Here is a 23,896-nt window from a genome sequence, read left to right as displayed (position 1 = left end):
TACTATCTTAGTTCTGGGCAGTAGCCATATACCTCAAGTGCTCAGCACCTGTCTAGGCCCAGGAGAATTGAGTTCTTTTGTTCCGGTGAGTAACGTAGCCTAGAGTTATTCCCAGCCAAGGCCTGGGCCCTGTAATAGCAAGCAGAGCAAAAAACCAGCAACTTAATTGCAGGTCTGAGAGGCTTGCAGCTGTGATGTTGGCACCAGGGCTTTCTGGCTGCTGCTGTCCAGGAACAACCAGAGGCCCCAAGGCATGAAGATTGTTCAGGGAGACAGGAGGAGATCTTCATCGGTAGCAACCTCCTGTTTTCTGGCTGTCACAGGGAGCCCCCTCCCCTCCCCTCTGTTCCATGGGGCTCCTGGTTATAGCCCCAAACCCTACGTTCTTCAGGCATCCCTGAAGACGTCAACCGAATGGATGGGAGAAGAGGAAATGGAGGTAGGTCAACGGAAACATCTCCCATATCTCAACTTCATGAGATCGCTGGGCCAGCACCTATTTCCCCAAGTCCAGTTCCAATTACCTAGGGAAGACCTGGAGATTGTGGAATAAGGTAAAAGGGGCAGAAATCTGACAAGATGTGCCTCTGCCCGTTCTTTCTGACCTTTACATTCATGAATTTTTCAACATTGATATTCAGTAAAGAATAAGTAGATAACAGCCACCAACAGATCAAAGGAATTTCTTCAGAGTGATGAGAATGTGGAATTCATTGTTTGAGGCACATAGCATTCACACATTTATGGAGACGGTTGTTGTATAAATGTGGGAGAAGAGAATAGTGCGATGTGAGAGTGGGGGAAGGGGCAATTATAGTGGGGGAGGCTCATCAATTGGAGCAAATGCCCTGTTTCTATATTGTAAATGGATAGCCACAATCCTCAGAGCTGTGCTGAATATGGAAAAATAGTTTGTTAGTACTTCCTACCAGTCATGCAATACATATCTTTTGTTCATGAAATGATCAAACCAAGGAATAGCCTTTAGAGTCCATTTAACCTGAGAACAAAATGCTATCATTTTTTAGCAGAAGACACAGGTAATCAAGGAGCATCAGTATTTGAGGTTAGAATTCTGTATTTGGGCCTTTACAGGGGTGTGCATATAGAGTCAGACCTCTGCTGCTGTGCAAGATAGTGAAAGACAAAACAGACTTCAAAGTCATTACAGCCAAAAGCCATAAAGTAATTTAAAATATTCTGTTATGACACATTTTTACAGTATTTGTAATGTTATTGTTTCTTTGAGAATACACATAAGAGAAATTGCACCAGCAAGTTCTAATGCAGTTGGTTTGACTAAAAGGGCCTTGCTTCAGGATGGTGCTGATTTTACCTGCTCAGACGCTCCTGGCAGTAATACCAGTTTACTACCTCCACACCTGTTCACATTGAGAATCCACAAGGGCTTAATGTTCCTGGGGCATTTCATGTAAACCAGACAGTGGGTAAACAGTAATGGATATTCCACTGATGACCATCATGACTCGGAGTAGGTAATTTGGATTTGCATGGTGATATACCATCTATGGTTCTGTCTTTTGGATCAATCCGGCAAAAAGCCAGCACAGACAAGGACCAAAAGGCTTCTTTCTGTGCTGTAAATCTTTATGGTTCTATGGAAATTCAGAACCAAGTCAGCTCTCTTGTGGCAGACTTGATAATCTGATACCCAAACAAGGCAGGTCCATGGTACTCCTAGGCAACATTGATGATTGACCAGCTAACAGCTCACGATTAGACACTGAACATTGAGTTCAATAATTTCAGAGCATGACAGCCCCCCATTTTACTTTCATTTTTAGTTGTTTTTTCTTTTTTCTTTTCTTCTTTTTTACACTTTTTACAACCTTTTTTTGCATTTATTTAATTTCATCATAGTTTGTTCAGTTTGCTTACCCACTGTTTTTATTTCATGTTTGCACTTGCTGCTGTTCAATATTCAGTCCGTTAACACCTTTTCTGTACTAATACTTTGTCTTTCAACACACCATTAACATATTGTTTGCCTTTGCTCCATGACCTTTTGGTCAGCTATGTGGCCTTGTCCAATCTACACCTTCTCCTTTGTTATCTCTTGCCCCACCCCCACCTCACTTGCTTATAACCTGTGACATTTTTAATATTTGTCAGTTCCGAAGAAGGGTCACTGACCCGAAACGTTAACTCTGCTTCTCTTTCCACAGATGCTGCCAGACCTGCTGAGTGGTTCCAGCATTTCTTGTTTTTAGCTCATTAAAGGAACCTGGAGGGTTAGCCCTGTCACTGTGAAATAAGACTCTTTCCCTCTGAGCTTCAGATAACTCTCTAAGCTAAGGCCTTAATGGGTGAGATGTTCCAACTAGCAACCTATTAGTGATCTGTGCTGAAAGACAACCCAGTCTTAGCTGATTAAACTCTTGCAATAATCCTGTTTCGGCTTGTGGTACCTTGCTGTGTGCAAATAAACTGACACATTTCCTGCATTACAAAAATGACTGTACTTCAAGAAGTACTTAATTGGCTGTAAAGCACTTTGGGAGGTCCTGGGAATGTGAAAAGTGCTATATAAGTGCAAGTCTTTCTTTATTGCTCTATTATTTCTTTCTTTATTTCTCTTTTTTTCCCTAAGGTGGGAGGAAGAGTCTGTGTGCTTCACATTATGCAAATAGAAACCTACGTGACTGTCTTAGTAGTTAGACCTGAAGATTCTTCAACATGCTGATGGCTTTCAGTACATGCCTAACACTTATGTGGCAAATAACCGGACAGTGGCTGTCACTCAGTCCTGGTTTCCTGCACCAGGTTATGCGAATGTTAAAGTCAGTACCATTCCAAGTACCTTTTTAATGGGTAACATTTGTTTAAAATAAAAATGGCAGCTGGAATTTTGTTCTCAGTCAGGCAGAACTTTAGGAGTCACTTGCACTGCAGTTGGGCACGGTAGGGCAGATTTTCATATATAGGTGCTAGCTGGCAGATGGCAGGTCCATTGCATTGGGGACAGAAATCTGGGGGTAAGATATGTTAAGGTCCATTTTCAGCGATCTGCCTGTGGCCGTCCTGTTGAGGCAGATGGCATGCAAAACTTTCTGCTGCCTCATCAGCATGATTTCTGCATGCAGCCCAGCACGGCTCGTGCTGCTGACTGGCTGCATGTTCAACAGGGGACTTAACACCGTGCGAGGCTAGCACATGTTCTAGCTAGCCTCCAGCTCTTAAAGACAATCTGTCCCTCTTAAAGGAAATTTGCACTGAATCAAAGGAGGCAGCTGCTGAGGACAGCGAGAGGGCTCTGCGATTCATAGCTGCAGCGCTGGAGGCCTCAGTCATGGAGGTGAACAGGAGGTGAAATGCCATGTTTCCATGGGGAGACAGGAGGCCCTCAAGGAATGGTCTCCGAAGCGAATGGGAGCAGGTGGCCAGGAAAGTCAACTCCAGGAGTCTGGTGCTGAGGACCTGGCAGCAGTGCTGGAAGAAGTTTAGCAACTTCACGTGGGTGGTCCCTGTCAGTGAATACATTTTCACGTTTCATCTCCTAACCATCACAGCACCAAACTGTCAAACTACTTAATGCACCACACCTCCATCACTCGCCCAGCAGCAGCTTCTGACATTCAAGACACATTCCTAACATTTAGATATGCAACCTCACCTTCACACATTTACCAATGAGAGAGAGGGAACAGAGAGAGAGAGGAGACAGAGAGAGAGGAGGAGGGACAGAGAGAACTGGTGGATTCTGACTTATTGTTAAAATGCCCACCGGAAAACCCCCGAATCTGTTGGGAAATGGCCGTTCCTGATGTCAGTAGCTGTCAGCTGTGAAACTGACGGGATCTTTTTAAAAGAACTAACCAACCATCAGCTGAGTGTTCTGCTCTCTGCAACTGTGTGAGGGAGGGGGAGGGAGAGGCGGGAGAGAGATGGGGAGAGACAGACAGAGAGGGGGAACAGAGACAGAGAGGGGGAACTGAGAGAGGGACAGAGAGAAAGAGGGGCACAGAGAGAAAGTGGGACAGAGAGAGAGAGAAAGGGGGAGAGAGGGAGAAAATGGTGGAGAGACAGAGAGAGGGGGGGACAGAGTGAGAGGGCACAGACAGAGAGAGAGAGACGGGGAACAGAGAGAGAGGGAGTCAGAGAGAGAGGAGAGGGGACAAAGAGAACAGGGAACTCTGAGCAGGGAATGGGGAACACTAAGCGGGGAACCGGGAAGACTGTGAGAAGGGGGAGACGGAGATAGAGAGAGGGGGCAGAGGGAAACAGAGAGACAGACAGATAGAGAGGGGGAGAGAGAGAGACAGAGGGGGAGAGAAGGGGGGAGAAAGAGTCATAGAGTCACTTATTTACAGCACAGAAGGAGACCATTCGGTCCATCGAGTCCATGCCAGCTCTCCACGAAGATATGCAGTCAGTCCCACTCCCCGGTTCAATCCCCATAACTCTGCAAGTCTATTTCTCTCAGGTGACCATCATACTTCCTCGTGAAGACATTGATCGTCTCCACTTCCACCACCCTTGTTGGCAGCGAGTTCCAGTCATTACGACCCGCTGCATAAAAAAGTGCTTCCTCATATTCCCCCTGCATCTTTTGCACAAAACTTTCAATCTGTGTCCCCTAGTCCTAGATGGGAGGGGCGGGTAGGGGAAAGAGAAAACGAGACACACATACACACAAAGCACGGGGAGAGGGGGGCGAGAGATCAAGGTCTCTCCTGAAAGATGGACATCTATACGGAATACTCGATTTGCTACATCAAGTGTGCGGGCAGAGGCTGACTACTTATGCAAGCAAAAACAATGCCTGGTATGTCACTAAATCAGTTTTCAATATAATGACAAGAAAGTAAGTCAATAAATTAGTCTTCTCATTTAAAGATTCTTCACAAAAATGCACATTTGTTGCTGTTTTTATCAGCAAGATAAATTTTTAATGCCTTTATCTTTTGAAATTTGCTCACCGGCCCCCTGGGCCGAGCAAAAATTGCAATGCGGCCCTCCGCCTGAAAAGGTTGGACAACCCTGCTCTAGAAAGAAATAATACAACATTAACAAGCACATCCACCGTGGAAAGGATGGGTTCTGAGCTCTGTGTGATACCCTGTGCCACATTGGAACAGACTCCTCCATGCTCCCAGACAGTGACAGAAGGCTCTCTGACAGGCCTATCAATGCACGGTGTGCATGTTAGTCAGAACTCTCCTGCATGCCACCTCATCAAAGTCCTCATCTGAGTCATGGGATCCATGGTTCCATGCAGGCTCAGACTGCTTCCTGGCTGTGGATCTCAGTGCTCAAAGCAACATGCAGGCTCTCATGACAGTTCAGTAATTGCTGTGATGGGGCATCTCAGCTGGTTGAAATGCTTGGGAATGGTGGATCCATGGTGGTAAAGGGAAGCAGAAATTGAAGACTGAGCAGGGGCTGTCAGACAGCCCGTCTGGAACAAAGGGGTCCAGGATACATCCTCTCTGCCTCCTCCTCTTCCTCCTCCTTGTCCTCCTCCTCCCAAGGTGGCCACCGGATTCCTGGTGGCAATGATGACGATATTATGGAGGACACAGCAGACCACCGCGAACCTGGACACCCGTTCCAGCATGTACTGGAGTAGTTCAGGCATGGAACCATTGCTTGAGCACAACTGATGATCTGTTCCACAACGTTCATGGTGGATCCATGGCTGTCATTGTACATGTATTTTCAGGTGGCGGAGGGGGGTGCTTGAGCCATAATTACAGTGGGGTAAACATTGTCTCCGCGAAGCCAGCTTCTGGTTCTCTGTGGAAGACTAAAGGTGGCAGTAATAGCAGACTGCCTCAGAATGAAGGCATTGTGGCAATTGCCAGGATAGCAAGAATTCACCGACAGGATGTTTTTGTGCCTAGTAAATACATATCGTATTCCTAACTTTTAAGATATGAACTTTATTCAATGTGGACTCTTTGAAACTGACTTTTCCTTTATAAAAGTGGATAATGTGTTGCAAAGATGGCCACCAAAGGTCAGATGACCTGGCTTGTGTATTTAAAACTGCCTCACTGTCTCAAAAGGACAAAATGATAGATTCCAGACTAAGATGTGTCACCTACACCCATCCTGAAACCATCAAGAAACATTCCTGAATTAAATGGGTTTCTTCTGAGACAAAGAAGGTGTAAGGTAGCCACATCATAACAGAATAGTGCCCATCCAGACATCAATAGATAGCCTTGCCTTCCACGTCCCAGTCCATTGCGTGGTCACACCAGGGGAGAAGGTCATGTGTCAACTAACAGAAACACTAATGTGATGGATTTTCTCTGGAAAAGGTAGCCCTTTATAGAGAGAGGAGAGATCACAATCAAATCACAGAAAATAGTCCAGCAAGAGGCTGTGGAAAGAGATCCAGCCAAAAACAAGGAATAAACCATGCTGCTAATTCTACACTTCAACTTGCTGCAGCAGAGAAATGCAAGTGACCAACACCTCCAGTCTGAACTCTTAAGCAACAGAAATCTACAACACCTCAACACGTTCAAGACTACAAACACCCAGGCCTGCACCTGTAAAAGAGACAGTCCTTCAACAAGTTTACCATAAACCACAAACATCTTTTTTTTATATTTGTTTAGGGGATGTGGGCATCACTGGCTAGACCAACATTTACTGCCCATCCCTAATTGCCCTTGAACTAAGTGGCTTGCTGGACCATTTCAGAGGGCATTTTAAGAGTCAACCACATCTCTGTAGGTCTGGAGTCACATGTAGGCCAGACCAGGTAAGGACAGCAGATTTCCTTCCCTGAAGGACATTTGTGAACCAGGTGGGTTTTTTACAACAATTGACAATGAGCATTGGACTAGCTTTTAATTCCAGATTTATTGATTGAATTCAGATTTCACCATCTGCTGTGGTGGGATTTGAATTCGTGCCCTCAGAGCATTAGCCTGGACTCTGTATTACTAGTCCAGTGACATCACCACTGCGCCATTGACTCCCCATCTACCTCTCTTTGAACTACATCCTACTTTCTTCTCTCTATCTATCTATTCTTGTGTATGTGTGGGTGAATGAATGAGTGAGTGTGAGGTTATGACCATTTTGGGAATTGTGTAAAAAGTTATCTTTTGTTTACCCTATGAGAAAACCTGTCATTTTTCTGTTTATTTGACCCTAAAAAACACTCAGGGGCTAACTCATCATTTTAACAAAACATGATTGCAGTCAGCTGAAAGGTGAACAGTGGGAACCACCTATACCCCTGACCACCTGTCCAAAGCAATGTATTGTGCATGGTTGCACAGCAACTGCACATTTATAGAGTGGCGGCCTTGCAGTTCCTATACCTGTTGCGATTGACATGGGGGGGGGGGTGGGTGGAGCTTGCAGAGCCATATGCATGCAGTCAATGGTGCCTTGCACCATCAGGAATCCCGTTATCCTGGCAAAGCCACATGCTCTCTCATCCTGCTTCTCCCTACTGAGCAGATAATGATGGATTCAGTTCTCCTGAAATAGATAGCCTTTGTTACCTCCCAGATGCATCAACAGATGGCATACTGGGATATGTTGGAAATGCTGCCATCTCCAGCCTGGAAAGATAGGAACAGATAAATGTACAATGCCACTGCGGTCTTTATAGCAGCTGGCAGTGCTGCCCTCTCCTTGGTGCAAGGTTCCAGGTCAGGTTGAAGGAGGTGGCACAGTTCTGTGACCACCTCTTTGTTGAACATGAATCACCTCAAGCGTTGCTCCTGGGTCAGATGGAGGTACAAGTGTTTTCAAAAAACCCATGGTGTGTAGGGCCTTCTGTGAAGAGTCCTCCTCCTCCTCCTCCTCCTCCTTCCTTTTCACAAAGCTTCCCCTCTGCAGCTTTTGATCCATTTGCTGGTTATGTTGCAGACCCAGAGACACTGCAAGCACAGCCCCCATATCTCATGCAGAGTTGGGTTACCAAATCTTGGTACCTCCCTGAACGTACGCAGCAGCGCTCCAAAATACCTCCAAAGACAATTCATAGTACTTGCACTAACATGGACGAAGCAGAAGCAAGGCAAAAGTACTTTACTTGCAAGTTGGTAACTGGCCCTTTAATTGATGCTCGTGGGGTTGGCTTGTGCTGCTGCACATGTGTTCAGCTGTGAGTAATCAGCACAGATATTCAGTGGACATCAGTACACCAACTTAGTGAAATGCATGTCAAATCAGATGTAATTTAACGTAATAATAGGACCTCTTCTAATGCTTCCATGCATGCATGGTACACCTGCACCGGAAGTGGCTGGAATCATGGTCTGTGCTATTTTAGGCCTTCGGGGACTTCCAATGGTGACGTGGAGCCCCATTTTGTGATCCTGATGCAAATGAATTCTCCCCTGGAGAAGAGAAAAATCCACCCAAAAACATTATTCGAAAAAGACAAAGATATTGCATTTAGATAGCATCTTTCACATTCTCAGGCCATCCAGACCTGCTTCACACCCAATTATATACATTTTTAATGTTGTAATGCAGGGAAACCCAGCAACCAACCCAACAACAATGAGACAGAAGACCAAACAATCTTTCAGAGACCTTGGTTCAGGGATAAGTATTGGTCAGGGCACATAGCCGAGATCCACTGTAGCCAGGGTTGGAAATTAAAGAAGATTGCTCAAGTGTAGCTCATTCTAACCTTCCCAGCATTTGCCACCTGGTGGAAAGGAAAGGTTAGAGCAAGCTGCATTAAGGATTGAGAGGATTTTATTTATTGCGCTGAAAATAATTGGAACATGTCAGGGCGAACTTTCAATGTCGATGGAGGCGTACAACTGGCGGGAGTGGAATGGCTGTCCGATACACCCTGCTGAATTTTCCTGTCACATGGCCGATCAAACACCATTTTAAAATCATGTAAATACAATGATTAGTGCTCTGGAATTCAGTACAGATTGTGGCCCCTTCTTTAGAAGGAACTGCAAAAGAAATATGGCACAGCAAATGATTGGGGGTGCAGAGTATGGTTGAACATTTCTGTAATGTACCTTCATCTCACAGGGACACATATCTAATTAAACTGATTTAATGGTGACTTTGCAAGCCTCAAATATAGGAAAGTTGCATTGTGGCATGTGTGGCAAGTGACTCCGAAACATGAAAACACAATAAAGAGAATGCACAAGGCTAAATTAACATACAACAATGAAGTAGAAAATTCAGGTCAGACTACAAGCATGGTTTCCTCCTTGACCTTGCCAAGGAAAGCCCTTGTCTCTCACAGCTTATTGCTTCCTGACAAAATACACTGGAGTGACAAGGTTTGTTATTTGTCCTGTCTTATGTAAATGAAGATGAAAGGGGCAGCCTAATTTCCTTTCTAGTATTTTTAGTAACAAGAATAATATTGTTTACAATCAGGATTGCACATTCATCTTAATGACACCTTCAAAGTGTCAGCTGAGAGGTTAATAAATACATCATTAACAAAAAATGTGCACGGTCTTTAACATCATCTCACAATGATGTTCTTTACACTTATACGTATATATAGTGCACATAAAATATGAATTATTAATGATAATATAAAACATAAAGGAGTGGGCGGTATAATCATTTAATGGATTGTTCTTTCACATCTGGGATTTGAGTTCAAATTCAGACATGGCTGATAATGTAAATCATCTCCTCTCCTCCACTTGTAAGGATCCTATGTGGAATGTGTTGGGCAGATTGAGTCTAGTTTCGTGACGGCATAGATCCACACCAAAATGTGCCAACTGTTTGGCACTTTCCTCTATGTATTCTTTTGATGATAAAGTATATGTACAAAAACTGACAGCCCAAACCAGGGAGCTTTGAACTTCAGCAGGCTTTGTTAAACATATCTGGGATTGTTTAACAGTGACACTTCCAAAAGTGGAAAGGTGTTTCACTCCCCAGCACCAACATCATTCACTTTAATTGGCACAAAATTCAATGAATCTTCCACCTACACCAAAAAAAAATTAGTTCATAGCTATCTATTTACTTTGTGAAATGAAGTCTGTCTGTTCCCGCTCTCTCTCACTTCTGATATATTTCATTGACAGTACTTTCAATCAATACATGAGACTTTTAAAAAAAAAACTATTCTTGGGGTGTGAGTATTGCTGGCTAGGATGTTATTGTCCATCCCAAGTTGCCCCAGGGAAGAAGGTGGTGAGCCTTTTTGAACTTTTGCAGTCTGTGCAGTGAAGGTGCTCTCATTGTCCTGTTAGTTAGGGATTTCCAGGATTTTGATCCAGCAATGATGAAGGAAAGGTGATATATTTCAAGTCAGGATGGTGTGTGACAGAGGGAAACTTGGAGCTGATGCTGTTCCTATGCACCTTCGCCTTTGTCCTTCTGGGTGGTGGAGGGCATGGCTTTGGGAGGTGCTGTCAAAGAAGCCATAGAGATTTGCTGCACATCATTACTTAAGGGAGCAGTGATTTTAATAAAGGGAGCTGGCTGGTGGTGGTTTTTTTAGTGATTAAAAGCAACATTTGTAGTGAAGTCCGAAGCTGGTCAGAGCACACCATCCTTGTGCACCTGCTGCAGAACATCACATTCCAACTCCAGCCTCACACAGAAGGAAACAAAATCTGGTGGGTTCTCTAAGAGCTGGGTGATCCACCCCACCAGTTTACTACCCAAGTGATAAACCTAAGGTTTATCCAGAGTTAACTCAATCGTACAGCCCAGAAAGATTTCAGGTTAATTTCATGGTCTCTGCTGAGTTAGCTGATCTCAGGATGATTTGTGTAAGGACTTGCAATTTACTTCAGTGACCCTGGGCTGGGGAGGCAATAATCAGCTAGAGCTCTTATTGAAAGTACGCATGTGTGGACTATGTCAGGTTTGGACACAGAGATACACTTTCAGGGACTTTGCTTCTGATGTGGAGTCTTGCACGTATTGGAGAATTCATTTTGAAAGTCAAAATTAATAACCAGAAAATCAAGAGTGGCACAAATTGGGCATGCTGCTCTCTGTGTTTCCTTCTCCTATCCATGTTCCTGTCAAACCAGACTCCAAAGCTGAATTTGTTCTTGGGCGGTAGCATTTTGGAGATGTGTAAAACAGACTGACGATTTGCTATCATTCGTGATGCTGCACCACCGTAGATCAATATCACCCCCTCTACACTGGGAACGGACTTTCTTGGACATTAATTGCATGATGCCCCTTGCACTAAAATAGCTTCTTAAATTTGCCACAGTTCATACATGAACAGAAGGTAACCGCCATGCATGTGATCACTACCCCAGCAAAGAGCCAATACCATCAGAATAGGGTAGAAAATTGGCAAGAAGATATATGATTATTCATACTAAATGACTTTATGAGGTTATGCTGAAAATTGGGGTCTTGGAATTTTTGCTAATGTTGATACAATTTGGAAGCCAAATTTTCTGTGCAACACTGGAGGTTCAGTAGTATGCCTCCAGTGCAATCATCTAAAGTAGGCCTTCTCAGAAGGACTGGATCAGATTTAGTATAAGAGCAAGAGCTGGCAGAGTATCTCAGCCACTGATGTACAGAATCCAGTCAGCATGCTTCTACTCATCTCTCGTCCCTTTAGCTCAACAGGCTTTCAGGTACATTTGATATACAGCACTGACTGCGATGAGTCAAATATTGGGTGCTCTTAATTTCACTGATGGATGGATAAGAATGGAGCCAGGTGAAGGCAGTCCCACCTAGCTGGACAAAGGAGGCATGGCTTTGGAGGAGAATGGTGTGGTCAATGGAGTCAAAGGCTGCAGGCAGGTCAGGAAGAATGAGAATGGATAGCTTGCCAGCTCACCTAGGTGGGGTGGGGGGTGGGGACTGAGTGGGGCTTGGCAGTCGAGAACCTCAATGGGGCAGCATACAAGAGAATGTTGAATGGTCATGCACACTGAGAGGCTGGATGCATTGGTTGGCCTGTCAGACAGCCTCCTGTCACTACCAAGGAGTTCGGCTCCAAGTTGGCATTGTGCTGAGCTTGCCCTCTCCCATCGTGTTGCAGATTCAGAGATACTGCAACTGCAGCTCCCATACCTGTTGCATCCTTTATGTGGACAGGTCACCAAATCGCTGCCCTCCCTGTGAGGATGCAGTGATACTCCCTATCAAACCCAGAAACTCACCACAATACCTCCAAAAATACACCACAGTACTTGCAGAGACATTGTAACAGCAGACATTTTTCTAAATGACTTTACCTGCAAATTGCGTGCCTGGCTCTTTAAATAACACTTGTGCTGGGCCCCTTTTGCAGCTGAATACTTGTTCTTCAGTGAATCACAACTGAATAATTTGAATGGACTTGCGTGGTCAATGTTTGTAAATAGAAAGTCAAGTCAGCTGGCAACAATTGGAAGGCTTCTGGCGCACGCAGAAGACACCCATGTGAGTGCACTTCCCAGCACGGGGTGCCGCATGGGCCCTGCCAGAAGTGGATGGGGCACTATGGAGGGCCGAAGGCTTCCATAGCATCGTCTCCAGTAGCGCCACAGGTCCAAATTTTGCAGCCAATATTTGTTTCAAAATAACGATTCAACCAACAGCATCAAGCTTAGTTATTTTAGCAATGCCAATCTGCATCTATGAAAGATGAAGTTGCTTATAGTGGCTATGTTTGTATTGTGCCTTCCATTACCATTCCTCAGGAACATTTTTGGTCCCTTGTGTAATGTCAAATCTTACAGAAAGGACTGCCGTGCACCTGCTCACCAGGTTGTGACCAAATTCTATGGGGATATTGATGTCACCAGCGCAGATGACTGATAATCAGCTCCATTGGGAGATGTTGTCATCCTTTATTCTAACTTAATGTTGCTTCTGTCCCACACCATAGAGAAGTAAAAATCTGAAAGCATCCAACTTGATGAGATATAGGAAGAAGTCAAGCATATTTGGCATAATGTTGGCAATGGGAAATATAAGCTGCAAATTTAAACTAGATGCGGTAATAATTTTGATGGGGATGATTTTGTGATTGGATGCCACCTGCGGGGGCCCTTGTGCATAATTTGGAAACTGTTGGACCACTACCCATGATTTTTTGAAAAACCTGGCTGTCAGCCTGGGCTCTCGGTACATATGCAGACTTTATTATTTCTTTAAGAAGTGAGAATTCTCAAATTGTCAGAACATTCTATGACATCTGCAGGCACAATTATTGTGCAAAAGTTTTGTTTGAAATTTCATTATAACTTATTGCACCACATCCTGAAACAGATTTTAGGCTCTTTGCATATACAATTAGGGAACCTAACGCCTGTTTCAAGACCCCTTCCTGAAACTGAGCTGCCTTGTGTTCAGGAAACTATCTGTACACGAGGCCTAACGGGTTGTCCTCAAAAGAATCAAAGGATGCCATCTCCAAAATGTTTTTTTCAAAAATGCTTACCTGAATGTGGGGCCAGGAAGAATGCTCCTCCTGGCTCCAAAGCAGCCCCGAAGATTGTTGTCAACCCTCCTCAATTACCTCTCCTTCCATCTGATCGGCTGACCAACCCGGCCATTATTTTACACCCCCTTTTGTTAGTGAGCTTCTAGGGGATGCACAACAGGCTTCAACGGCTCATTGGCCTAATTTAAATGAGATCTGAGGCCTTATTGCATTTTAGCCATGGGCCTACCAATTCCCACATAGGAATCACAGGGTAGGCTAACACTATGCAATTTGACTCTCATATAATTTTCCCATCTCAAAGCCGACACGCTTTGAATTACATTGCATAAGCACAACTGCCACATGCTGATTAGTGAGACACAACTGCCCCTCAAGATTAAAACTAATTTACACAGCTGATGTTGTGATAAATTAAGAGAGGTGAACTAACTTTATCTCTCCCCTGTGTGTTAAAGTTGCACCTGCAACTGCTTCTCCCTTCTCTGAGATTGCTGCCATTAAAGATGCTATATTCAGGCACATTGTGCTGTAGCACTTTCTTGTCTGTTGCATGGAACTAAAGCAGCAAACACAACACTTCTTTCTGACAGTGCCTAACGTCATATTATTGAACGTAACCACATAGTAGATGCAGCTCACTTGATAAAGAGTACTCTAGCGCCCTCTGTGCTTCAAGTAATAGTTAAAAATATAGGTCTGAAATTTCTGCTAGGTTGCACTGGAATTCTCTCCTAAAATCAGCAAAACTAGTGCAAAAGATTGTGCAATTTCAAGTGCAAATTAGGTCTATCAAAAATTGAGTTTCTGTAATCCTTTGAGCCAGTTCAAAAAACATCACCTGGAAGCTGGCCATGCCTCGAGATCAAATTAATCGTTATGGCACCCATTTGAAAAGACTCTTTAAATTAAACTGTATTTATAGGTGCAAGGACAGTAGTAAGCAACTATTAAAAGCTTTTTATTTAAAATTTACTAAGAAATAGTCATTTTCAGTTATTTGAAAGTTGGTTACTAAGAGGTGGTGGATTAGACACTCTAATTAAAAATGCTTATATTTTGTGAAAAACCCATTTTCAACTATATTAATAACCTGCACCAGGTTAATACAGTTAAATCTATCGAGGGATATTTGTAATGCAAAACTTTTTTAAAAATGCTTTAAAATGTTGTCCGATTACACTGGTTCATGGAAGATTTGTGTTTGGCAATATACATAAGTAACTGGAGCAAAAAGTCACTTCGCAAAACTAATGCAATTTTGAACACAATTTGCATAAGAATCGCTGATTGTGTACAAAGTGGAAACTCTTGGCTGTATAATTTAAGTAACAAATGGCGAGGTGTGATCAATTTATTTCACAGATAGCCTAACTGCACTCCTCTTTTGAAGTCTCGTATAATAGAAGCGTCAATCGGATGATTAGTCATGGAGGTCAATTTGTTTTATTCCTATCCTTCTCTATTTCCCAGCCTGTAAGTTTAACAGCTAAAGAATCAAGAGCATCATAAATGTGGTGTGTTGACTTGTAGGTCTATGCTTGGGTCTGACACAAAATGATATTCTACAATTTTTTGCTCCATTTCCTCTGATTCAATGCGATATTTCTGAACTAAAATTGTCTGTTGTGATGATCTTCACGAAAGGACATTAGTGATGTGATTGGGGTTTTACAACAATCCAACAGCTTCATGGTCACTTTTACTGGTACCAGCTTTGTATTTCCAGATAGAATTAAATCAACTATTAGATAGCTAACAATTCAAAAACAGAATTTTTATTTCGAACTCTATCAAGAAGTAACAACTCCCACCAGTAGACAGGGCTACATTTGTTTGTTATGTCTACAGCAGTTTATGAAGTAGTTCTTCTGAAATACTCAATGTCAATTGGCTGAATTGGAAAATGTTGAACTTTTGACCTAATTATAATCATTCCAATTGACTACCCAGGTTAGAAAAGAATGCCCATGTCTGGCTGCTGGTCACTGATTATTGGCTCATGTCTAACACCAAAGCATCAATGACCAAAGAGAGCTGATGCACCTCAGTGGAGCAAAAAAGAAAATAATAGTCTTTAATTCTTCGAACAATTTTTTTCAAGAATTGAAGCATTCAGTCCATCTGAGGTATGCACATTCCCTCATGATTGAGCAGTGAGCAGAATAAACACCTAAGCTTACCTATGAGGTGTTAACTTCAGCTCAGAGCTAGCATTCTTGCCTTGTGAGTCAGAAGATTATGGGTTCATGTCCTATTCTCGGACTTGAGCACATTTCAGTGCAGTTCGGAGAGAGACCTGCAGTGGGGGCAGAGGCATATTTTGCACAGGATCCTATTTGCTCTCTCGACCTTATTTAATGAAGAAGAGGGAATTTCTCCTCGTGTGATGGCTAATATTTATCCCTCAACCAACTTCATTAAAACAAATTATCTGGTCATTTATCACATAATGTTTTCCCACATTAAGACAGTGACTTCAAAAGTAATTAAGAAACTGTGAAGCACATCGTGAGGATGTTAAGACACTATATAAATTCATTTTTTTTCTCCACCTGCCAATGCATCACAGGTAACCATTTCTTTGATGGCTGGGGGAGGCAACTGACATCCCTCATGTACCATTACTTTATACTGTTTTCTGTAAATTGTCAGGTATTGATTCATATTTATATTAAGAGAGGACTGGTGTCAATCCAGACTAGAAAGCTCAAGCCTGCAATTCTTATTAAATACAAGCCTGAAATTCTATGCCCTTCTTGGTGATCATAGCATCAATGTTGTGTTTTTTAGTGATCATATTTATCATGTTTAATTTTTCCTATTTCATTAACACTTTCCAACTTACAAGATGAAGTTGTTTCAGTTTCATTTGTAACATTTTCAGACAATCCCATTCAAGAAACCTTTTAAGGAAATTTGAAAAAAAAATATTTTGCATGATTCAACAGAAAATGACTTATGGATAAAATGTTTACTCAAGGTAGCTTTGACACAGAACAGATACAGTGAGTAAACATTGTTTATTCATTTACTAATCCTAATTAGCATTTGTGAGGATCATATGCAAATGGTAACTTCACCCTCTCAATGCAAGTATTCAAAGTGTACCTGAAAAAAGAAGTCCAGAACAGCATTGTGGTTGCCAGGAGAGTTGACAGTTTCCATGGTGACACATCCTTGCACACATTCCACCTGCTGCTGTTGAAAGAGCGTCTCGTGTACATACTGATGGATCTTTTCGTTAGTCATGTTGACACAAAGCTGAGGGACAGAAACATCCATTTCAATTTTTCTAGTGCATATTGTTACTTGTAACAATAGTGGCAAATGAATGCTGATATTTAATTGATCACTATTTCCAAATATGAAATATTACTCCATCCTTTTCCATTTTCCATACTTTGGCTTTGTGCTCCCGGTAAAAAACCTTGCCTGACGGAAGTGGATATCACAAATTCAGCTGCGTGTTTGCATGATATTTCCAATAATCACCTCTCTTAATATAGAAGTGTGGAACAATCTAGGTGATGAATGTTGTCAATGTGCTCCATGTTAAGGTCATCATAAGGTACAGTTTAAACAAGATTTGTTAATTGAGGTAATTATATAATGGGCTGGATTTTATAGAGGCATCGACGTTGGGATCTATGGCGGGTGGGGGCATGAAGATTGCCCTGGATTAGGCTCGCCAAGCACCGCAATGCCGGTAGGGACTGTCCCGATACTGCTGGTGGCAGCAAGGCCTCAAGGCAGACCCCCCGCTGCCCAGGGACAGGACCTCAATTTAAATATTCAAATTCATTAACTTACCTGAGTTAATGATGCTCCTGTCACCTCCTGAAGTGCCGCCACGATTCTCATCCTGGCAGCCGGCACTGCTGCGCCTTCGAATCCCCATCCGGGGAAACGAGGCACAACACCTGTGGGGAGGGGGGAGCAGGTAAGTTTTTCAGTGTGCGGGGGGAGCAGGGTCAAACTATTCTGATTGGTGGAGGAAATGGCGAGAAGGGGTAAAGTTAAACTTTGTCAACTTTGTGGGGGAAGGTGAGGTATAAAAGGTAAGTATTTTTGGGAGGGAGAGGGAAGGAATGAGTGTATTGTTAATGGGGGGGGGGTGGGAGAGGTATGTAATTTTTAAAAATCTGTTTTATTACACTTTCCCTTTCAACATTTAAATTAAATGTAAGGGCTAGAAGCCCTTTAAAAAAGGCACTGGCGCCTGCGCAGTGGCACCGGACACCTTTGCTGAGGCGGCTCGCCCACCCCCTCCACATCATTGGGGTGGGGGGTGGGTGCAGTCTGCCCGGCCATGTAAACGAACCACCGGGTATAATATTGCGGCGGCTCTGCGGAGTAAAAACCACCCGTGCAGGCTGCCATCTTTTACGGTATAAAATTCAGCCCAATGTTGTTGTTTTCTCTGTGAGCAGTTTTATTGGTGTCTAAAAATCTTCACCAAAGGTTGTATGTTCATTAATAATTTATTGTTACTGATCCAACATTTGCTTAATCCCGATATTGATTCTGCTGCTTGTCGATCAAAGTTGACAGAAGTCAACACTTGCAGTACCTTTAAATATTTGATAAACTTCAAGGAACAACAAGTACAAATCTTTAACCAAAATATGTGGCAGATGTTGAATAAATTAGGGGATAGTTAACAATACTGTCAAAAAATTGCTGTTAATATTTTTGGAGGAAAAATACAGCAACATATTAAACACAAAAAAATGTTTCTGCGGCCTACAGAATGAAATGCTGCAGAACTATTTCATTACAGGTAACATGGTGTAAATTATTCAGTAGAAATTGTAGAAAAAGTTTGTAATTTCTGAAACATTGGATTTCAGTGTATATGGGGATTTACCAATAATAGATAATTAACCTCAATTAGCTCAGCTAATTGTGGCCACGGCGGGATGAGGCCCTTAATTGGGCATTACTTGCCCAGTTAAGGGCTTCAATTGGCAGCAGGGCAGGCAGGCCGTTCACATGCCTTCCTGCCCTGGACTTAATTTTGGCAGAGGTACGACCTGCCACCATCCCACCCGATTATATGTTCTTCCTACCTCTAAACCTGCCGCAGGGGAGAGAATCAAATTCCCCCCATTAACTCTGTTTCTCTTCCACAGATGCTGCCAGACCTGATGAAGAGTTCCAGCTTTTTCTGTTTTTATACCTGAACTCTTCTTCTCCATTACCAACCCCCTCCTTCAACCATCCTTCTTCAGCTCATTTCTAGAACCAAAGCGGAGCAGTTCTTGGGTTTCTTTGCATCTAAAACTGAGACAACTAAGTCAGCTGCCTCAATCTCTTTCTTTCTCTTTGACTTCCCAACATCCACAATAATCTTTAGTTTTGATTTCTCTCGTGTCTCTTCCAGTCATCATCTTCAGCAGCTGCTCATTCAAATGTATTCTGACCCAGATGTTTGCCATTTAACAACCTTTCCTCAACCCATTGTTTACTGACTTCATAATCTGCTGCCTTTCCTCAAAAATTGTTCTGTCCCAACTCAAGACTTAGAATCATGGAATCATGGAAAGTTTACGTCATTGAAGGAAGCCACTTGGCCACTTTGTCTGTGCCAGCCAAAACAAAAAGCCACCCAGCCTAATCCCACTTTCCAGCATTTGGTCCATTGCCCTGCAGGTTATCACACTTCAGGTGCACATCCAGGCACCTTTTAATTGAGATGAGGTTTTCTGCCTCTACTACCCTTTCGGGCAGTGAGTTCCAGACCCCCACCACAGTCTGGGAGAAAAAGGTTTCCTCATCTCCCTTCAATCCTTCTACCAATCCTGGAACCAGATGCCCCCTAGACGCTGACCTCTCTGCTAAGGTAAATAGGCCCTTCCCGTCCACTCTATCCAGGGCCCTCACAATTTTGTACATTTCAATCAAATTTCCCTCAGCCTCCTTTGTTCCAAGGAGAACAACCCTAGCCTATCCAATCTTTCCTCATAGCTGCAATCTTCCAGTCTTAACAACATCCTCATAAATCTCCTCTGTACTCTCTCTAGAGCAATTACATCCTTTCTGTAATGAGGTGACCAGATTTGCACACAGTAATCAAGTTGTGGCCTAACTAATGTTTTATACAGTTTCAGCATAACCTCCCTACTCTTACATTCTTTAATAAAAACAAAATACTGCAGATGCTGGAAATCTGAAATAAAAACAAGAAATGCTGGAACCACTCAGCAGGTCTGGCAGCATCTGTGGAAAGAGAAGCAGAGTTAACGTTTCGGGTCCGTGACCCTTCATCGGAACTGACAAATATTAGAAAAGTCACAGGTTATAAGCAAGAGATAACAAAGGAGGTCTAGATTGGACCAGGCCACATAGCTGACCAAAAGGTCACGGAGCAAAGGCAAACAATATGTTAATGGTGTGTTGAAAGACAAAGCATTAGTACAGATTAGCTGTTAATACACTGAATATTGAACAGCAGCAAGTGCAAACCTGAAAAAAAACAGTGGGTAAGCAAACTGAACAAACTAAGATGAAATGAAAAAAATGCAAAAAAAAAGATTGTAAAAAATGTAAAAAAGAATGTAAAAAAAAGGAAGAAAAAAATAACTAAAAACGAAAGTAAAATGGGGGGCTGTCGTGCTCTGAAATTATTGAACTCAATGTTCAGTCCGGCAGGCTGTAGTGTGCCTAATCGGTAGATGAGATGCTGTTCCTCGAGCTTGCGTTGATGTTCACTGGAACACTGCAGCAATCCCTGGACAGAGATGTGAGCATGAGAGCAGGGGGGAGTGTTGAAATGGCAAGCAACCGGAAGCTCAGAGTCCTGCTTGCGGACTGAGCGGAGATGTTCCGCAAAGTGGTCACCCAGCCTGCGCTTGGTCTCCCCAATGTAGAGGAGACCACACTGTGAGCAGCGAATACAGTATACTACATTGAAAGAAGTATAAGTAAATCGCTGCTTCACCTGAAAGGAGTGTTTGGGGCCTGGGATAGTGAGGAGAGAGGAGGTAAATGGGCAGGTATTACACCTCCTGCGATTGCAGGGGAAGGTGCCATGGGACAGGGACAAGGTGGTGGGGGTAATGGAGGAGTGGACCAGGGTGTCGCGGAGGGAACGGACCCTTCGGAATGCTGACAGGGGAAGGGAGGGGAAGATGCGACTGGTAGTGGCATCACACTGGAGGCGGCGGAAATGGCGGAGGATGATCCTTTGGATATGGAGGCTGGTGGGGTGAAAAGTGAGGACAAGGGGAACCCTGTCACGGTTCTGGGAGGGAGGGGAAGGAGTGAGGGTAGAGGTGCGGGGAATGGGCCAGACACGGTTGAGGGCCCTGTCAACCACAGTTGGGGAAAATCCTCAGTTGAGGAAAAAGGTCATATCAGAAGCACCGTCATGGAAGGTAGCATCATCAGAGCAGATGCGTCGGAGACGGAGAAACTGGGAGATTGTAATGGAGTCCTTACAGGAGGTAGGGTGTGAAGAAGTGTAGTCGAGGTAGCTGTGGGAGTCGGTGGGCTTATAATGGATATTAGTAGACAACCTATCCCCAGAGATGGAGACAGAGATGTCGAGGAAGGGAAGGGAAGTGTCAGAGATGGACCATGTAAAGGTGAGAGAAGGGTGGAAATTAGAAGCAAAGTTGATAAAGTTTTCCAGTTCGGGGCGGGAGCAGGAAACGGCACCGATAAGTCATCGATTTACCGGAAAAAGAGTTGGGGGAGGGGGCCTAAGTAGGCCATAATATCCATTATAAGCCCACCGACTCCCACAGCTACCTCGACTACACTTCTTCACACCCTACCTCCTGTAAGGACTCCATTCCATTCTCCCAGTTTCTCCGTCTCCGACGCATCTGCTCTGATGATGCTACCTTCCATGACGGTGCTTCTGATATGACCTCCTTTTTCCTCAACCGAGGATTTCCCCCAACTGTGGTTGACAGGGCCCTCAACCGTGTCCGGCCCATTCCCCGCACCTCTACCCTCACCCCTTCCCCTCCCTCCCAGAACTGTGACAGGGTTCCCTTTGTCCTCACTTTTCATCCCACCAGCCTCCATAGCCAAAGGATCATCCTCCGCCATTTCCGCCACCTCCAGCGTGATGCCACTACCAGTCGCATCTTCCCCTCCCTTCCCCTGTCAGCATTCCGAAGGAATCGTTCCCTCCGCGACACCCTGGTCCCCTCCTCCATTACCCCCACCACATCGTCCCCGTCCAATGGCACCTTCCCCTGCAATCGCAGGAGGTGTAATACCTGCCCATTTACCTCCTCTCTCCTCACTATCCCAGGCCCCAAACACTCCTTTCAGGTGAAGCAGCGATTTACTTATACTTCTTTCAATGTAGCATACTATATTCGCTGCTCACAGTGTGGTCTCCTCTACATTGGGGAGACCAAGCGCAGACTGGGTGACCGCTTTGCGGAACATCTCCGCTCAGTCCGCAAGCAGGACTCTGAGCTTCCGGTTGCTTGCCATTTCAACACTCCCCCTGCTCTCATGCTCACATCTCTGTCCTGGGATTGCTGCAGTGTTCCAGTGAACATCAACGCATGCTCGAGGAACAGCATCTCATCTACCGATTAGGCACACTACAGCCTGCCGGACTGAACATTGAGTTCAATAATTTCAGAGCATGACAGCTCCCCATTTTACTTTCATTTTTAGTTATTTTTTCTTCCTTTTTTTTACATTCTTTTTTACATTTTTTACAATCTTTTTTTTTTGCATTTTTTTCATTTCTTCTTAGTTTGTTCAGTTTGCTTACCCACTGTTTTTTTTCAGGTTTGCACTTGCTGCTGTTCAATATTCAGTGTATTAACAGCTAATCTGTACTAATGCTTTGTCTTTCAACACACCATTAACATATTGTTTGCCTTTGCTCCGTGACCTTTTGGTCAGCTATGTGGCCTGGTCCAATCTAGACCTCCTTTGTTATCTCTTGCCCCACCCCCACCTCACTTGCTTATAACCTGTGACTTTTCTAATATTTGTCAGTTCCGATGAAGGGTTACGGACCCGAAACGTTAACTCTGCTTCTCTTTCCACAGATGCTGCCAGACCTGCTGAGTGGTTCCAGCATTTCTTGTTTTTATCTTACATTCTTTAACTTGGCTAATAAAGGAAAGAATTCAATATGTCTGCTTAACCACCTTATCAACCTCTCCTGCTACCAGCAGGGATCTGTGGACATACACTACAAGGTCCCTCACTTCCAGTACATCTCTCAATATCATCCCATTATTTTGTATTCCTTTGCCTTATTTGACCTCCTCAAATTGATTACCTCACACTTCTCTGGGTTAAATTCCACATGCTACTTTTCTGTCCACATGACCAGTCCACTGATATCTTCCTACAGTCTACGGATGTCCACCTCACTATCAATCACGCGGCCAATTTTTGTGTCATCTGCAAAATTCTTGATCATTCCCCCTACATTTACATCCAAATCATTAACATATACCACAAAAAACAGGGGACCTAGTACTGAGCCCTGAGGAACCCCACTGGAAACATCCTTCCAGTCACAAAAACACCCATCAATAATTACCCTTTGTTTCCTGCCACTGACCCAATTTTGTATCCAGCTTGCTACATTCCTCTGGACCACTTGAATGATTTCCTCTTCTTTCCATCCTTTTCTAATCTGCCCACTCCAATTATCACTAGACTTCCACTGAACTTCCTCCCTGTCTAAGGTCCTTAAAATTATATCATTATGAAACAATCTATGTCTACCTCTCCTGGTCCAAAACACTTGTTATCACTCCTCATTCACTCTGAAGCCTCTGCAGCCTTCAACACATCATTGTCCTCCACAGCCCCTCCCTCATGTCCAACCACCATGGTTCCATTCCTCTCTGACCCAGTGAAGCCAGCACATTTCTGAAGTGGTTTCTCCATGGGATGAAATGCCTGCGAGCCCAGGATGTTCCCCTGTTCCCTGCTAATCTTTGACAACATTATTCCAAAACAACCAACAACAACAACTTGAAGTTATATAGTGTCTTTAACACAGTAAAAATTCCCAAGGTGCTTCATAGGAGCGTTATCAGACAAAGTTTGACAGTGAGCCACATGAGGAAATATTAGGACAGGTAAGCAAAGCCTGGCCAAAGAGCAAGGTAACAAGGAGCATCTTAAAGGAGGAAAGGGAAGGTGTTTTTTTATTCTTTCCTGGGATGTAAGCATCACAGACAAGGTCAGCATTTGTTGTCATCCCTAATTGCCCTTGAGAAAGTGGTGGTGAGATGCCACCTTCAACTGCTGCAGTCCACATGGTGTAGGTACACACACAGTGCTATAAGGAAGGGAGTTTCAGGTTTGTGACCAACCAACAGTGAAGGAATCATGATATAGCTCCAAGCCAAGATGGTGTGTGACTCGGAGGGGAACATGAATGTGGGTGGTGTTCCCATGCGTCTGCTCCCCTTGCCCTTCTCGGTGGTAGAAGTCTTGGGTTTGGAAAGTGCTATTGAAGAAGCCTTGGTGTGTTGCTGCAGTGCATCTTGTAGATGGTACACACAGCTGCCACTGTGTGCTGGTGGTGAAAGGAGG

At 43.8% G+C, this 23,896-nt stretch overlaps 1 protein-coding gene across 4 annotated transcripts in view; it reads right to left on the bottom strand.

Moving 5' to 3' along the window:
- The window catches only part of myo16 (myosin XVI), an 878,535-nt gene that overhangs the window by 211,081 nt on the left and 643,558 nt on the right, over positions 1 to 23,896 (bottom strand). For all 4 annotated transcript variants that reach the window (XM_068034136.1, XM_068034135.1, XM_068034137.1 and 1 more), the window contains one exon: positions 16,469 to 16,621. In XM_068034136.1, coding sequence (XP_067890237.1) covers positions 16,469 to 16,621 — 153 coding nt within the window. The remainder of the gene's footprint in view (positions 1 to 16,468; positions 16,622 to 23,896) is intronic.

Source organism: Heterodontus francisci, chromosome 6 (genome assembly GCF_036365525.1).
Source record: "Heterodontus francisci isolate sHetFra1 chromosome 6, sHetFra1.hap1, whole genome shotgun sequence".
Taxonomy (NCBI): domain Eukaryota; kingdom Metazoa; phylum Chordata; class Chondrichthyes; order Heterodontiformes; family Heterodontidae; genus Heterodontus; species Heterodontus francisci.
This window is presented reverse-complemented; position numbering and strand designations above follow the sequence as displayed.